Here is a 17,119-nt window from a genome sequence, read left to right as displayed (position 1 = left end):
TCCGGATTCCCTTCTTTAAATACATGTGAGTTGGGTATCCTTTTCACATGCTACGAAAAACGGCACTTCTAGCATATAAAATAACATCAACAAGAATTGGATATCAGATGAGTTAGGGGGGGTGGGCCGCTTGCAGTGTATTGAAGGGTCTCAATAGTAGCATACTAATTGATTAAGGTTTGATACGAGCCCGAAACAGTTTTGGGGCTATTTTAACCGCTTTTCGCTAAACGTTCAGCTGGTTCAAGCGAAGTTGTGATTGATGTTAACCGATTGGGTAATTCATGTGGGAAACTTAGAACCCCGAAATTGGTAGAGACAAAAGGGACCAAAGCTAGTTGAGGCTTGCGTCAATTAAGCCAGATCGGTATATATACACTGGGAAGCGAGATGCACCCGTCTTGGCCCAAGGTTTCCAAGTTACGTATAGTAGGATGCGACAGCTGCGGAACCTACAATTGTCAAATGTCTACGCTAATGTGCATCTAAAGCAGGACTGGAGCCTGCTGGTGGTGATTACGGTATGCTCAGTGGCCTACGGGTTAGTGCCTGCTGTGACATCAATCCTCACGGGCACGGTTTTTAACCTTTTACAACAGCCCGCTGCCCGTGAGTTTGGGTCTGTTAATGCACTCATGCACGAGCTGGCGTTGAGAAGCATGGCTATACTAGCCACGGGTATTGCGTCCATTCCGCTTTGCTGGCTCTCGGTCTCGGCATGGATGAGCCTTGGTGAAAGACAAGCGTTCCGGCTGCGCAGAAAAATGCTACAATCATACCTCGATAAGAGTATGGCTTGGTACGATGCAAATGAACAGATCTCTGGTGACTTCACGCAGCTGAACCGGTGCGTTGAGGAACTTCGCTCGAGTTCCGCCGAATCTTCCGCAATCGTCTTTCAAAACGTGGTCACAGTTGCTGCACTCCTCGGAAGTGCTCTGTACTACTCTTGGTCACTCACGTTAATTATCATGGCAAACTCACCGCTAGTAATTGGGTTTGCTGTCTTCTTTTCACGGAAAGTCGAAAAGTATGCAAAGCGCGAGAATAGTGAAACTTCAAGCGCAGCGGACGCCATGGCGTGGTCTCTGGATGCCGCCAAGATGGTACGGCTACTGGGTACGCAAGACCGCGAATTGGCGAGGTTTGAGGCTTGCGTTCAAAAGTGTCGCCAACATTTTAACAAGATGTCTTTGTTCTCCTCCTTGAACTACTCCGTCTTACGCTTCCTTACGCTTTGCATGTTTGTGCAGGGGTTTTGGTACGGTAACTCTCGTATAAACATCGGGAAACTCAAGCCAGGTGACGTTGTAACTTGCTTTTCCTCGTGTGTCCTTCTCGCGAGCACCTTGAATAGCACTTTGCATCAGATCATAATATTACAGAAGGGAGCGGTAGGACTTCAAAAAATTATGGCTTTTGTGAACTCCCGCGATGCCAGCGAAAGTCAGAAAAACAAGGTTGAGATTTCTTTTAGGCGCCTGCCTCTTTGTTGGGAGCGTGCTTCAATAACGTTCCAAAACGTCCATTTTGCGTACCCAACAAGACCTGATGACTTTGTGTTGAAAGGAGTTAGCCTGGATTTTCCTTCTGGAGAAACCACTTTCGTCATTGGGAAGTCGGGTTCGGGAAAATCAACAATAGGCAACCTCTTACTCGGGTTTTATGGAATAGGATCTGGGACTATTAATGTTAACGGCCAAGATGTTAAGGAAATTAATCAAAGTGAACTTGCGCGCAACATAATGCTTGTTGAACAAACCACCTCGTTGTTCACTGAAACTCTAGCAAACAATGTCACCATTGGGGAAGCTGGTGTTGATGACGACGAAATCCGCCTTAAACAAGCATGCCAAATGGCAATGTTAGGAAACATAATTAGAGACCTTGCAAAAGGTTTAGAAACAACGATCGGTTGCTCAGGCTTAGATCTCAGCGGCGGAGAGCAGCAAAGGGTTGCACTTGCCAGAGCTTACTTCAGAAACGCTCCAATCTTGATACTCGATGAGGCTCTCAGCGCTCAAGACCGGATACACAAGAGTCTGTTAATGGAAGCTATTAGAAAATGGAGAGCAGATAAGACTACAATAATTTTGACCCATGAGCTTAGTGACATATTGGATACGGATTATGTTTATGTTATGAGCGACGGCCAAATAAGGGAGCACGGTTACAAAAGCGGGTTGCTTTCGAATCCAAAATCTGAATTTTCTAATCTTCACAGGTTTCAAGCCTGTGATGACGACTTCGGGGATGTAGCTACGCTTGGTGATGGTACATCACAAATAGTGGACCAAAAGCTCGAGGGCGTTCGCACTGACGTAGAAGAGCTGTACTCGGAATTAGGGTCGCCGTCGACGTTGCGGACATGTTGCGTTCCTGAGTCTGACTACCATCCAGTTACTTCCCATGCATTGAGAAGTTCGGTGGACCTACTTCAATCTAGTATTATGATGCCACACCGAACACGAAGGGTTGCAAAGACCAAGGAAAGAGTAGATGCAACCGAACTCGGCCCGTTACCAACTGTTCCGGATATCGAAAAGGGCCAAACGGAACCAAGTCTTTTGCCCCTGAGAGATATCATTAAGCAGTTCTTTATCAATTCACGACAGAAAAGGCTGCTTGCTGTGGGTGGAACCTCCGCTTTGCTTGCAGGTGTCGCTAACCCCTTATTCTCCTACACGTTTTCTAAACTATTGAGTGGGATAGCCTCTTCCAATGCCTACCCTGCAACTGGGAGGCGATCAACTAAATGGTCACTAATTGTGCTTTCTGTAGCACTTTTAGATTCAACCTTCACTTTCCTGAAATGTTTTACTTTATCGAAGTGCGGCGAGAACTGGATTAGGGCCCTGCGTCTCAGAGCTTTCAAAAATATATCAAACCGAGAACTCGCTTGGTTCAACAGTGAACAGAATAGTACGTCAAACGTGTCGTCTTTAGTCATCAATGACCTAAGAGATTTGCGAGCCCTGGCTTCCGAGTTTCTGGCTGCCGTTACAACTTTGGTTGTGGTCTCGTTTTGCGGGTTAATTTGGGCATTAGCATCGGGTTGGAAGTTAAGCTTGGTGTGTATTTCCTTAATACCTGCCTTCATATTGTTTACTGGAGCCTACGGTGGGCTGTTACAGAAGTGTGAGGCTAATTATAAGAGCGCTGTCGCTAGCATGGAAGACCAGCTTTACAGTGCGGTAAGAAGAATTAAAACAATAAGGTGCCTACAAGTCGAGGAAAGGGTAATTAAAGAATACGAGGTTCTTGAAGGGAAGGCAAAACTCGCTGGGAGAAAAAGAGCCTTGGGCACTGGATTCGGAGTTGCCCTGTCGAACGCTCTCACTCTTATCACACAGTCAATACTCCTGTATTATGGAATGAAGCTGGTAATTACAGGGGAGTATAGCAGTGAAAGGATGTTTCAAACCCTTACGTTGCTTCTTTTCACAATAATGACTTGCATGTCTCTAATAGCTCAAATCCCAGAAATAAGCAGGGGCCAGAGAGCAGCCACATATTTGTTCAGGATACTAGACAGCGAAACGCAATTCGCAGACGCTAATTTAGAAGGGGAGAGCGCCCTGACTAGCCGGGGGTGTTCAAATGAAGCTTTAATTTTCATCAAAGACCTCAGATTTTCCTATTCTTTCCTCAACAATCCTATGGTATACCGAGGTTTGAACCTTAGTGTAAAAGCAGGCGAAACCGTGGCTTTGGTCGGTTTATCTGGTTCAGGGAAATCCACTCTTTGGCACCTAATAACGCGTTTGTATCGTGTTCCAAGCGGAAGCATCTGGTTTGATGGCTTAGATGTCAATGAATGGGAAGAATGGGCACTCAGGAAACGGATTGCAGTAGTTGAGCAAAGGCCAAGTCTTTTCAGAGGGTCAATTTTTGACAATTTAACCTATGGGCTGTCCACAAGTGTCGATGAAAGGGAAATTCGAGAGCTTTTGGAACTAGTGGGCATGATGGATTTCGTTAATTCGAACCCATTAGGTCTACAATCATTTATTGATACAGATGTTTTATCCGGAGGTCAGTTACAGAGATTAGCTATAGTGAGAGCACTGTTGCGAAAGCCTCAACTCTTGGTCTTGGATGAATGCACTTCCGCCCTCGACGCACAGCACGGTTTCATTATGTCGGAGTTTGTAAGACAAGGATCACAATCGACCACAACTCTTGTCCTTACACACAGTGAACAAATGATGCGTGCATGCAATCGTATCTTAACTTTCGCCAATGGCAACATAATAGAAGATGGGTCATTCGAAAGGCTTTACAGTCAAAAAGGAGAATTATTCAAAATCCTCTCTAGTTGTTCTGAATAGTGTTCACTAAAACCTTGAGCATAGGATATTAACTATTTAATAATATTAGAAAAGGTCACACTGATACTCACAGATGAATCGTTATGTAAGGGACCTCCACATCTTCGCCATTCTTGTCATCTGCACATATCTCTAGTATCATAGTTTTCACGTGTGGCGCTACCTCGTTCTTTGTAACTAGTTTCACAACCTCAGTAATGGGCAAGTTCAATCTGTCCTTCAACTTCTTGGGAGGGAAGAATGATGCATACAAGAGAGAAACGCCATAAGATAACATGGTAATTTCAAGTCCTTCCTTTTCGTCGAAGTGATCAATCAACTCCTTCAAAGTAATGTTACCGCGGATATCAAATCTGTCCCATATTTTATCATAACTTTTATCGTTGTACTTTCCCTGAGGTGAGGCGATAGGGTCGGAAAACCCGAAGAAAGGCAACGCCAGATTAATGAATCCATTCTGGTACGCCTCAATATCTGTTTTACCGTCAACGACCTTGTATAGCTCCAAATTGACTAGTCCAGTGACAAGACCTGTAGTAGTAGCGATCGCTGGGATAATACGGCCAGCAATGAATTTGGTCTTCTGGCGATCAGCTGTTTCGATGGAGTAGTTCAGCGCTCTGTCATTGGACGCCGATGTGATAAACTCTATGTGGTGGTTCGAGTCATCATCCTTTTCGAACTCTGCAGGCAAGAGTTTGAAGCCTGCCAGCGTGGAAGGATCAGGGAGGCTTGCAGTCAAAGCTTCCAGAGCGTCGCCGCCAACATCGCTGTTTGAGTTTGGATCAGGCTCATCATCGTTCGCCTGGATTTTCACGTCAGACCTTGGTGAGAAAGCAGGGACGTTAGTGTTAGCAAGGACAGACTCATAATGGCTAATATCCGGCTCACCTTCGTCTCCCGTCAGCCCGTAGTTAAAGGCGCGCAAGTTTGCAGCACCAACCACAAAATAGAAGTGATCTGGATTTTTAATGTCGAAAACCAGAGGCTCGGGCGCACGCTTAGGCCCAGACCAAAACGGAGCTCCTGTGGACGTTTTGGAGTCCTTGGGGAAGTTGTATAGAAGTTGCTGGATTTCATGATTAAACTTCTTTTCAAATTCTAGGCGCGCCCATTTGATGCAGTCGTCGAAGTCGTAAGGTCTGTTGTTTAAAGAGTCAGCGATAGACTCCAGAATTCCCTTCACGTCGCCGGCTTGCTTCAAAGTCTGTTGAACAAAATCAGGTTGGGTGAGATATAAGTTAACGTTTTCAGGCGCTTCGGTGAAATATCCTTGGAATAAAGACTTAGCCCATGCAATTGTGTGATCGATCTTGTTAGGGAAGGAACGCAGTGTACAGAGCGGAATAGATTTCTCGGGTGGGTCCCTGGAGGATGAATAAGATTCTGTCACGTTTGGAATAACCACTTGAGTATTACCCTTAGTACCCAGTGTGCCAGATTCCAATAGAGGCTTTTTGTAAAAGACACACTTGCGATCGACATAAGTACGGGCATCAACGTTGTCCAATGCATTTGTAACAAAGTCAAGCCCGTTCCAGAAATCATCGTTGAAGAGATCCTCAGATTCGGCGCCAACCTTTTCCGTCATCCACTTGATCTTGCCCTGGAGGTCAGGATTCATATTGCTGACTGCTTCTGAAGCCACTTCTGATTTATTTCTACCAACATCCTTTGGGCGGAACAAGAACTGACGGTTCAAGTTGGACTTCTCAATAGAATCATTGTCGGTAATGAAGATCTTACCATCTGGGCCAGAGCCCAGACCCAAAAGAGCCCAATTCTTAAGCATTTCACATCCAATTGCGCCGGAACCTACCAAAAAGACCTTCGAATTCGCCAGCTTTCTTTGGAACTCTAGGCCAAACACTGCAATTTGGGGATCGTAGCGTGAGTTAATTGACCGCGTAGTTTCCTCGTTTCTGGGGTATTCTTTGGCGTCTGGCAGTGACTCCAGGGAATCGAAGTACATGTACTGCTTTAGAGGAGTGAATTTACCAGAGCAGGCTTTGAGAGCTTCCTGAGCAACTAAACCACCGAAAAAGGCGACCATACCTGGGATATCACCTCTCGCCTGGAAAGAGAGCTCCCTGATTATATCTTTGTTCACAGAGTTCCCTTCTCCCAGAACCTTCGGCTGCTGGACAGCCAGCTTCGAGGTTAGTTCGATCAACTCATTTGCATCCTCCTCGTTGAAAGGTCTTGGCAATTGCCCTTGGTGTGTGGCTTGAAATTGATCCAAAGCTTGAAAACCCAAGTGCAGCTGACCAGGCCTTTCAAACTTCGCAAAGTCTGAATAAAGATGCTCAGGGTTGGGCAGAGACTGCTGTAAAGTCTTGAAAGAGAGCTTCAAAGGCATTTTGACCTGAGTGAACACACCGCCCTTCTTATAAGTACCCAGTTCCTTAACAGACCCTATTCTAAAGGCAAAAGGTCCCAGCACCTCGACTTTGTATGGAGTACCATCATTCAGCTTCTCGAGCCCCTCGACTTCGGAGAACTTCACGTAATTACCGTCTTCCAGATTGTGTCTGTTGTCATCGAGCATGGTTACTGTTCCGTCAGGCTCGATGTCAGAAACGATACCGGACTGAGGCTCCTCACCCGTTGGGTCAACAACTGTGAATTCCTCGCCGAAGTCGTTGAACACAGACCCGAACAACCCTCTGGTTTCGGTGGCAATGAACTTGATGCCAGCGGCATGGCAGAAGTTGTTCAGCTCAATCTTGCGCTCGAGCGGCAAGGTCTCTGTGGCTACAATCACCTGATATTTCTTCAGCTGCTCCTGGTCTTGCAGCGAGTCCAAGACGTCGATTGGGACGTAAGAGTTGAGTTCTGCCAGTTTCGCTTGCGAAACGGCGGCCCTTGGCTTCCCAACGTCCTTTTCGGACAAAAAGAATTGTGTGGACAGGTCCTCAAGCACCACAGGCGCAGGGTCGAACAGTGTCAGCGACTTAACACCGGCTAGTGCGATGTTCTTAGCTATTTCGACACCCAACCCTTTTAATCCAATAATCAGTACAGTTGAGTGCTGCATTTTGAGCATTGCTTCTTTGCCCAAAACGTAAAGCTGACGCGAGTACAGACTCTCGTCAATTTCACCGGGCTTCACCATCCTATCGAGTGCTTTCAATGGCTTTGTATCCTGTTGTGTTGCTTGGCTGGTGAGTTTGAGCTCGAAATAAGGTTAGTCAAAGTACGCTTTTTTGCCACCAAATGACGCTTGTTCGTACACCACTACATATATCTCGAAGCCGTCCTGACTTCGTCTCCGCACACAGCGGGAAGTCCAGAACCCGTTAGTTGATTCCAGATTACCTCCTATCAAACTCAAAGCTATCAATTACTATTTGCAGTAGCTTGTTCTTTGTTTTAGACACGAACATCCGCCCCTTGGAGCGAGTTAGGAGTATGCAAGCGTTCAGGCATGTGAATAAGCTTGTTAAAGGGCTAGAAAAGCTTGAGAATAGAGGGGAGACTATGCCCAGAACCAGAGTTGGACACTGGGCATTAAATGGGGACATGCCGTGAGGTAAGGAATATTAGTGTCGTGAATGATGATAATACTTGCAGATGGCCAAGAGGCACATTGCAATGCTGTTCAAAATAGCCCCTCAGGTAACTTCACATCATCACACTGGACATTACGGGCATGCATCAGCAGGGTGCTGGTGTTTGTGCAGCAGATGATGTAGCCAGAATCCAAACGCTGGAGGCGGCTGTCGTTTGGAGTGTAATTAATGAGAGAGAGCCATCGCGAACGTGGAATCTCGCCGCGATGGTAGCTGGTAGAAGGTGAACATAGTCAGCGCGCTAGCTGGCCAAATAGCTCGCGTCTGTGTGCCCACCAGTAACTTTACACGGGAGTGACGTTGGGTTCCAAACGTCTACGTAGCTAACGTCCGGCAACGCCCGGGCAGCGTGAGAACATAGTGATTTCACGGTAGCATCGCTCGCGGCCATTTGCGCATCGCACAAGCATAGTCAACCAGACGCGTAGCTGAGCGTGCCGACGTAGAATCAATTTGCGTATATAATAATTCCAAAGAAGTAAGCATCTCTCCGGCGCAATGCGGTAGCATGCGCACTTTCAGTGTTCGAGCCGCATAATTTACCGTTTTTCACTGCTAAGCTGCGTATCTGGCGTTCCAGGGCTCAATTCGCTGCTCTTACCGCTTCTCTTATATTATGTAGCGATGTACGGATAAGCGCATTGAAGCCAGACATCTTACTACGAAGCAAGACGCCTGCTGTTCAAGCATATCACGCACACTCCCCACACCGCTACCATGTTTCAGAAGCAAGCGCTCTACGGTGGTGCAATCTCCACCGTCATTCCCAAAGGATTTTTGGACGCCTCTATTCTGCGTGAGGTCCCCGACACGCAAGAGGTGTTCGTGAATAGCAGGGAAGAAAAGGAAATTGCGGTATTCAAGGACGGCCTAGGGCTCGACGAAAGCGTCATAGTGGACCTTCTACAGCGCGTCGAGGAGGACGACAGCTGCCGCGCGCTTGACGTTCATTTGCAAGAAATTGCAGGGCTAAACGGAAGTCACGAGTGGAACTTAGTCGAATGCGAGCAGAGCGCTCCCGAAGTCGGCCAAGTTCCTCACCTCACCTGCATTGCAGTCGAGGCTGCCTACAAATGGGGCAAAAGCGACATGCGTGAGACGCTTGTGCTGTGTGTCGCGCTGCTGCGCTTCGACGACGTACAAACGGATGTAGTGCTTAGCGTCAACATCCCTGTCACATCCGAGCCAGAGCTTCAGCTTTTGAACGCCTGGCTCAGTAAGACGAGCTCAACCATTCCGCTCAGAATTGCGGCCGCGTACCATCTCGTCAAGCAGATGGCTTCTGAATTCCGTATTCTAGATAAAGGTCTATTCGTATGAGACTATACCATATTTTTCGCTTCACACTGCGAAACAATTCTAGTAATCATCTCGATGCAGATCAAAGCTTCAACTCAACCATAAAAATATTTCCCACGCAACGCTCTGCTAACATGCCGAAGTCACGCAGGCCCACCTGGAAGCGCTACGTGGTATGGGCTGTCCTGCTCACAATCGCGCTCGCGCTCGTAGGACGGTTTGTGAGCAACCGGACGGCAACCGACGTGCAGGCTATCCTGCAAGGTTTGCCCAAAGACATTGCTCCAGGAGCTGATGCTGCATCCGCACAGAAGCAGGACGTTAACATGGTTGAGCTGTTCGAGAAGCTGTCGCAGGACTTGCTTGCGAAACAAGAAGACCAAATTAAAAAATTTGAGAAAGAGCGTAAAATACTGGAAAAGAAGATACAAGACCTTAAGCAGCCTGCCACGCATGCCACGCTGCGTGAAAAGCTTGCCCACATGTTCGAGTATGGAACGTCGAAGAAATTTCCCGCTTTTATCTGGCAGACTTGGCCTTACTCTGACCTGGACGACCGCATGGACCCCACTCTTCAGTCATTCGAAAGAAGGTGGGGTGACAAGAACCCAGGGTTCGTGCATGAAATAATCAACGATGACACTGCGTCAGCTCTCATTCACTACATGTATGCATCTATCCCAGAGGTCATAGAAGCTTACGACGCGCTCCCATCAGTATACCTAAAAGCAGACTTCTTCAAGTACTTGATTTTGTTTGCACGCGGCGGCGTTTACGCAGACATAGACACCGACCCTCTGCAGCCAGTTCCTAACTGGATCCCTGAAAATGTGTCTCCTCGCGAAATTGGCCTCATTATAGGCATAGAAAATGACGCCAACAGTCCCGACTGGAGGAGCAACTACGTTAGGAGGCTGCAATTCGGTAACTGGATCATGCAGGCCAAGCCCGGCCATCCAGTCATGCGCGAAATCGTCGCTAAAGTCACAGAGGAGACCTTGAAACGTCGCGCAGACGGCGAGCTGCGTATGAACCTCAGAAACGACCTCAACATTATGAGCTGGACCGGCTCAGGGATATGGACAGACGTGGTTTTCACCTACTTCAATGACTACGTCCAAAGTGGCATCCTCAGCAAGATCACCTGGAAGGAGTTTCACAATCTGGGTGTTCCAAAGCTTGTGGGCGACGTGCTGGTGTTTCCACAGTTCTCCTTCGATGCTCCCGAGAAGGAGGAAGATGGAAATAAGGCGCTGCAATTCTGCAGGCACACCGGTCTCAAGAGCTGGAAAGCAGCCCCAAAGGTGGCTGGAGATAACTAGCGCGAGGCTTTGCTTACCTTTGCAAGAGTGTATAAATACAAGAATAATTATAAAATTTCAGCCTCAACGTTTTTTAATCAGGTTTGGCGCCCAAGCTCTACTAAAAACTGGGCTTTAAAAGACTTTCCTCGTCATTCTAACGAAGTCTGTTGTCCCTATCTGGTTCCTCATCATTTAAAAAACGTTTTGGTGAGTACGCTACTATACGAAATTTGGTTAAATTCCGCCAAATCCGACTAGATTTGATGTTCGATTGATTGCCCTTAAGCAGTGAGGATTCGATACTTATGATGGTGCTAGAATAACTTTTCCAATGTTGTCTTTATATACCTCGAATTTTTTTCGCTGCGAAAAAGTAGACTCGTCACGTTTTATTGACCTTGAGATAGGGCTTCTGTCTTGCAAAAGTCAGCGTCCAACTTTATTGTACACTTCAGTCAATATGCCCCAACGTGAACTGTTTGGTGGATTACTCAAGGTCCCCAGATTCTTCCTTGATTCTAGCCTCTCTCTCAATTCTCTCTTCAATTTCCCTGAGCTCTTGTTCTCTCTGCAGTAGCTCTTGTCTCTTCATGAGCAACTCTTGCTGAACGCGCTCTTCAAATGCCCTGAGCCTTTCCTCTTCAAGTCTGATTTGTTCTTCGCGAGCCAAGTATGTATCTTGGTTAGCACTGGCCTGCTTGGAGGAGTTGAGCGAGTCAGTTTCGGCATGTTGGAATGATTTGCCAGAGGCCACCGGTGAGTCGGCGTAGGCCGTGCTGCTATTCCCGTTGGCCCGCTGGGACGATGTCTCGCCTGACAGTGCCTCCGTTCTGTACCTCTCGTAGAGAATCTCATGCGTGTAATCCTTGAGGTCATGTAAATGCGAAATTAGAAGCGTGTTTCTTAGAACAACGAAGTCTGAAAGAGATGAGTCCTCGACGTCAAGGGTGCCCCAGGGGTATTGACGGCCACGGATCATAGCTCCATCCCCAAGATCGTACACTTCGTTGGATCCGATCACCGAGAAGGGCACTAAAGAACGTAGATACATGTTCGTCTCGTAGTCCTCGTCGGAGATGTCGTTTTCTTCAAAGGGGAAATTGTATATGGGGAGGTGGTAGTAGTCGATATCCTCCATTATGAGTTTTTTGTTGAGCTTGAGCTCAGCGGGGGTCAAAGAGTCCGCTTTGCTGATGACCGGAATGACGTTGACCAAAGGCCCGAGAGTCTTCATAAATTCGACGTCGGTTTCTTTAAGGCCGTGACCGGTGGGGTTGATAAGATACAGACAACAGTGAACTCTGCCGTCCTTGAAACGTGGGTTCCTTCTCACACGGCTTTCCTCCAGCAGGATTTCATCATACTGATGGCGAATGTAATCAGAGACCACATTAAAGCTTTGAGAATTGTCGAGTGAGTCTCCGAACCCGGGTGTGTCTATGATGTTCAATTGGATCTTTACACCCTCGTCATCCTCCAGTTCCACTGTTTCTTCACGCAATTGTAGATCAATCTGCGTTGATCTGTCCGTTGGAAGCATAATAGAGGTTGATACGTCCACCACTTGCTGCCCGCATAGTGTGTTGACAAAAGTTGATCTCCCCGAACCGGACTCACCTACAACCATCAACGTGAAGTTGATGCCTCTTTTCAGGTTCTTCCGCTTTCTCAAGGCTGCAGAGGCCTCTATGATACTTGCCATTGCCGTTTGCTGTTCCCTTGGTTCTTGATGAAGTTTAAGTTATGCTACATGTTTGAAGGCTCATTAAGAAAAACATTCAAAATTTTCTTTAACTGAGACACGCTCACACAAACTGTAGGTTAAAAGGATTGAAGTTCCTCGGTTCCAGCCTTTGTTCTGCAAGTGGCTCACGCCTTCAACTGCCCCCCCCCCCATCGAAAGAACTCCATGACCTTATTCACACAAGTTTGATGCTATGGTTATCGTGAGGCATCTACTTGCGACCCCACACCAAGAATTTCTCATTTGTAGCACCCCACAACCTAAAATGGTGGCTTCTGCAACATGATGTGCCATAATAGAGCGCGTGCGCTGCTATGTAGGCTGGGAATACGCTGTCCAAAATGTGTTTTCGACCCTCCTCCGATTAAGGCCCCCCTCATCGAAAGCCCATCATGCAATTCGGATGCGATTGAAGAAATTCTCTTCGAGACACATGCTTTTGGTCCGGCACTCTGTGACGCTAGAGCATGTCCCGCTTAGTTGACCGGGTGTGCTGGTTGGGCCTCAGGTGCCGTGTGAAGGGCCCTCCTATTATTTGGTTCTGGGTGGCCGTAGCCAACGAACCTTCGCATACCGCCCGGGTGTCGGGTGGGATTGCTGTGAGAGCCCAGCAGCAATCCGTTAAAGGGATGCCCGGCCTTTTAGGCTCTAGCTGGAAGCGTCTGCAAGAGGCTCTGATACTACCGGCTTGCCAACCTGCTGCGAAATTAGCCTTTACGAGCTTAAGTTCAAGATACGGCGCAAATTTATTTCTACAGTGTGCAGTCCAAATTCTGAAAGCTGGAGCAACTTTCTCGCACTCGCACTTACTGGCATTTAGCCTTAGCCTTCGGCCACTAATTTAAGATTCTTTTCCAATCTGCTTCTGGGAATGACCAGCGTGCTCCATATTCTCAGCGATGTCCTTCGCTTTCTAAGCTGTGGATCCTTTTCACAGCTGCCTTCAACTCTTCTCAACTTAGAGCGCCAGCTAGAGAATCCTGGTTGGAATCTCGCTTCTGATACATCATAGAGTTTTGAGCCCAAGAAACTGCCAGTCTTGTAAAAAAACTCCTAACCGTTTCTGCTAAATTTCGTGGCCAAACAATCGTTAAAACCACTCCTCACGTTACTGAACTAAGATCATGGATAGATTCTGGAAGTGAATACCACTACCTGACATAAACCAAGATGGATCACGTGATATTGGCTGTTCTGAAAAATTTGGGCCGTGCTTCCTTGACTCATCATCTGGCCTTAAGTATATGTAAATCAACAAGCGATTGAGCTGGTACTTGGACCTGGAGCCGCCAATTGTTGAACTTGTGCAAAAGTTAACGTATCAAAACTTAACAGGTTAGAGTCCGATCTTTAACATGGTGTTTTCAGCAAAAAGAAGAGTAGTCCTAATTGACAACTATGACTCGTTCACCTGGAACCTTTATGAGTACCTATGCCAGGAAGGAGCAGAGGTGCTAGTCTACCGTAACGACCAAATCACGCTAGAGGAGATTGATGATCTAAAGCCCGACTGTGTCTTCATCTCGCCAGGCCCAGGCCACCCCAGAACTGACTCTGGTATATCCAGAGACTGCGTTCGTCACTTCGCAGGAAAGATTCCTGTTGTCGGTGTCTGCATGGGTTTGCAGTGTATGTTTGACGTCTTTGGTGGAACAGTATCCTACGCTGGCGAGATCGTGCACGGAAAGACATCGCAGGTGACTCATGACAACAAAGGCATCTTCAAGGACATCCCCCAAGGCGTGGCAGTTAGCAGATATCACTCATTGGCAGGCGAGCCTCTTTCACTTCCTGAAGTCTTGGAGGTCACGGCTAGAACAGAAAATGGCATCATTATGGGAGTCAGACATAAAAACCTTACCGTTGAAGGTGTTCAGTTCCACCCGGAGTCGATCCTTACGGAAGCCGGCCATGTTATGGTCAGGAACATTCTAAACATCCAGGGTGGTACCTGGGAGGAGCACGAGAAGCTGAGCAAGGAAAAGCGCGTGAAAGGGTCATCTATTCTCGACAAGATTTACGCACAGAGACAGAAGGATGTTGACGAGCTTTCTGCCACGCCAGGTTTCACGCTGAGGGATTTGCAAAGCAACTTTAACCAAGGTCTTGCCCCAGAGGTTCAAGACTTTTACACAAAGCTTTCCTCGGGCCCCAAATCCGCTGTTATTGCTGAAATAAAAAGGGCTTCTCCATCGAAAGGAGACATTGATATGAACGCTATCGCTGCAGAGCAAGGCCTGAAATACGCTAAAGCTGGTGCTTCGGCTATTTCTGTTTTAACAGAACCTCATTGGTTCAAAGGCAGCATACAAGACCTCGTGAACGTAAGAAGAGCCCTGGATATCGAATTTAAGAACGCGCCCCAGGACCGTCCCTGTGTACTGAGAAAGGAGTTCATTTTCAGCAAATACCAGATTTTGGAGGCTCGCTTAGCTGGTGCAGACAGCGTCTTGCTAATAGTCAAGATGCTTTCGCAGGACCTTCTGCTCGAGCTCTACAACTACTCGAAGTTTGAGGTCGGCATCGAGCCTTTGGTGGAAGTGAGTTCCAAAGAAGAAATGGGCAGAGCCCTAGAACTGAATGCCAAGGTTGTTGGCGTGAATAACAGAGACTTGCATTCCTTCAATGTTGATCTCAACACAACGAGCTCGCTAGCTTCCTCTGTTCCAGAGGGAACTATCCTGCTCGCGCTGTCTGGTATTACAAGTGGAGCTGATGCTGAGAAGTACAAGAAGGAGGGCGTGAAGGGTCTTTTGGTTGGTGAAGCCTTGATGAGAGCTGCTAACGTTGACTCCTTAATAAAAGACCTAAGTGCCTAATTGGTCCTATTGCATTTTCTTCTATATAAATTTAACCTCTCAAAAGGACTGCCGTGTATGTATCACTAGTCTCTCTTCAGCTCGCCAGGTTTGGAGAATTTAGGGCTTTGCACGTATCTTATACCTTTAAAGGTGCGCTCCTTGTTGTGAGTTTGCACCGCCGTCAAGAATCCTAGATTGTTGAACTTGGGCCAGTTGACGTATTGTTCGCCATTTCTAAAGATAAATCTCAGAGACAAAATCACGATAGCGCTCGAGACAAAGAAAAATGAAAGGTTCTTGGTGCTAAAGAAGTGGCCCTTGGGGAAAAATACAGTGGCTGCAATAACCGTGATCGCAGCACAGATTACTGTAGGCACAATTTGGATCGAAAGAGGTCTTCTGTCGGGGAAGGGAGATTGGAAACTGTTCTCAAATGGTAAAAAGTTTCCGTGAAATAAATCAAAGCTATCCTGACGAGGTCCATCGCTTAAGTTGTTCTGGTAGTAACGCGATACTGAATTCATAAAGTCAGCGAATGCGCCCTTACGGGTACGCTTGCCGGTTCTCGTGAAATCGGTTTTCAGGGCGCCTGTTCCTGAGTATGAGAAACTAACAGCATCGGCGTTGTCGGCCCAGAAGTTTTGGAACTTTGCCAGAAGCTTCAAATCCAGCTCCCACAAAGTACCTTCAGGAACAACGTTTGCAATCTGAAATTCATGTTGCAAAACCCAACTTGCTAACACAGATTGCACAACGTTAGTCCTATCTAAACAGTCCATACAGTTGGTTCTCACAACCGACTTTTGTTCCCTAACAACATCCACTGTTTTGCCGTCAGGAGACACAATTTTATGGAAAGTATCCTCGGGGTCTAGGCCCATTTTCTGCAAATGATCAATTAACAGTTTGACCCTGTACCACTTCATCTTGCGACACTCATGGTGGAAGTCGAAATAAACGTAATGGATCATTGGATCGTTCAAAGCGTTGACAGCGGACTCGTACGCATTTTTTACTGGCAACTCGTGTCCCTTTTGGTTAACAAGGTTCACCAAGTAGTTTTCCCCATATAGGCTTTTTTGCTGGTCAAAGTGCTTGGCGGTGGCGTCCAGTGAAGAATTTTCCCCAAGAACAAGGTTGGGCTTGTACTTCAAATTGTTAATCTCCCCCCAGTAGACTGGCACGGAACCTCTTGTCTGCAAAAATGAAAAGAATTCGGAGTTCCCTCCTTCAGGCTTTTTGACCAAGAGAAATTGCTCAGTTTCGTTGAAGTTGGCCACATTACCATCGGAATCAATACCGCGGCGAAAGTATCTTGTTCCCGCTCTAAACCTGCTTCTTCTCGTGACCAAGCCGATGGTAATCGGCACATTGTTGAGCGCTGTCTCAATAAAATGCGCGTAGCCAAATATCATGGGCTGAATAAAGTCACCGGCTGCAGGGCATTTTTCAGCTAAGGTCCGCAAGGAATGCGTCACATAGTGGTTCCAGAAGAAACGGGTGTCAGCAGTCTTCCACGAGCTTCCGTCGAGCTTTTCGTTTCTCTGCGCGGAGTTGGTCAGGTCGTATGTGTAAGAATAAAATAAGGTAGCACTCGAAAGCTGCATTTCCAACAGATCCAAGTACTGCTGTTCATCTTTGTCTCTTTGGCCACCCTTGTTTAGAGGTAAAATGGTGTGCTCTACGACCTTGAAGATTCTGTGCCCAGCAAGCACTCCAAACTCCTCCACCCGGTGAGCAAAAATCGCGTAGGAGTTAAGCTTAAGCTTAATGCAGCCTATCAGCGCTGCGCTTTTCACTATTTTGCCTCTCGTAGGGAAGATTTCAGGGCTTTCCAAAGAAATATCCTGACCTGAAGGACCCAAAGAAAGGACCACATCTTTCTCGCTAGAGGGCGTCGCTAGTTTGAAAACAATCTTTTCACCCAAGTGGGAGTAAAGTAAAGGGCCAGCCATGTTATCCAAATAACCTATCCAAATGACCTGTTTTTGTTGTTTTGTATAAAGGCTTATATCTCGTAAAATTGAAGTCGAAAGATTTTTGACCCTTTTCTCTGCTATGTACACGA

General features: G+C 47.0%; 7 protein-coding genes and 1 non-coding gene across 8 annotated transcripts; 4 read left to right on the top strand and 4 right to left on the bottom strand.

Annotated features, from left to right (window-relative positions):
- Window positions 1–434: 434 nt before the first annotated feature.
- Window positions 435–4,331, top strand: STE6 (ATP-binding cassette a-factor transporter STE6; the record flags this gene model as incomplete). Its single annotated transcript, XM_002551793.1, has 1 exon — window positions 435–4,331. One exon carries the CDS (start codon window positions 435–437, stop codon window positions 4,329–4,331), a length of 3,897 nt encoding a protein of 1,298 aa, XP_002551839.1.
- Window positions 4,332–4,398: 67 nt separating this feature from the next.
- UBA1 (E1 ubiquitin-activating protein UBA1) lies at window positions 4,399–7,446 on the bottom strand (the record flags this gene model as incomplete). Its single annotated transcript, XM_002551792.1, has 1 exon — window positions 4,399–7,446. The coding sequence occupies one exon, from the start codon at window positions 7,444–7,446 to the stop codon at window positions 4,399–4,401; it is 3,048 nt and encodes a 1,015-aa protein (XP_002551838.1).
- A 1,174-nt stretch (window positions 7,447–8,620) lies between these two features.
- MOG1 (Ran GTPase-binding protein MOG1) lies at window positions 8,621–9,223 on the top strand (the record flags this gene model as incomplete). The annotated part of the gene is made up of 1 exon (XM_002551791.1): window positions 8,621–9,223. One exon carries the CDS (start codon window positions 8,621–8,623, stop codon window positions 9,221–9,223), a length of 603 nt encoding a protein of 200 aa, XP_002551837.1.
- HOC1 (alpha-1,6-mannosyltransferase) lies at window positions 9,220–10,524 on the top strand (the record flags this gene model as incomplete). Its single annotated transcript, XM_002551790.1, has 1 exon — window positions 9,220–10,524. One exon carries the CDS (start codon window positions 9,220–9,222, stop codon window positions 10,522–10,524), a length of 1,305 nt encoding a protein of 434 aa, XP_002551836.1.
- A 65-nt stretch (window positions 10,525–10,589) lies between these two features.
- SNR64 lies at window positions 10,590–10,710 on the bottom strand. The gene has a single exon (XR_002432176.1). It is a non-coding gene; the product is annotated as a snR64 (small nucleolar RNA).
- A 283-nt stretch (window positions 10,711–10,993) lies between these two features.
- CDC11 (septin CDC11) lies at window positions 10,994–12,208 on the bottom strand (the record flags this gene model as incomplete). The annotated part of the gene is made up of 1 exon (XM_002551789.1): window positions 10,994–12,208. One exon carries the CDS (start codon window positions 12,206–12,208, stop codon window positions 10,994–10,996), a length of 1,215 nt encoding a protein of 404 aa, XP_002551835.1.
- Window positions 12,209–13,605: 1,397 nt separating this feature from the next.
- Window positions 13,606–15,069, top strand: TRP3 (bifunctional anthranilate synthase/indole-3-glycerol-phosphate synthase; the record flags this gene model as incomplete). The annotated part of the gene is made up of 1 exon (XM_002551788.1): window positions 13,606–15,069. One exon carries the CDS (start codon window positions 13,606–13,608, stop codon window positions 15,067–15,069), a length of 1,464 nt encoding a protein of 487 aa, XP_002551834.1.
- Window positions 15,070–15,134: 65 nt separating this feature from the next.
- On the bottom strand, window positions 15,135–17,006 carry SAC1 (phosphatidylinositol-3-phosphatase SAC1; the record flags this gene model as incomplete). The annotated part of the gene is made up of 1 exon (XM_002551787.1): window positions 15,135–17,006. One exon carries the CDS (start codon window positions 17,004–17,006, stop codon window positions 15,135–15,137), a length of 1,872 nt encoding a protein of 623 aa, XP_002551833.1.
- Window positions 17,007–17,119: the final 113 nt, after the last annotated feature.

The sequence above is a fragment of the Lachancea thermotolerans genome, assembly GCF_000142805.1.
Source record: "Lachancea thermotolerans CBS 6340 chromosome B complete sequence".
Taxonomy (NCBI): Eukaryota; Fungi; Ascomycota; class Saccharomycetes; order Saccharomycetales; family Saccharomycetaceae; genus Lachancea; species Lachancea thermotolerans.
Note: the sequence above shows the minus strand (reverse complement) of the source record. Positions and strands in the feature narration are given on the sequence as shown.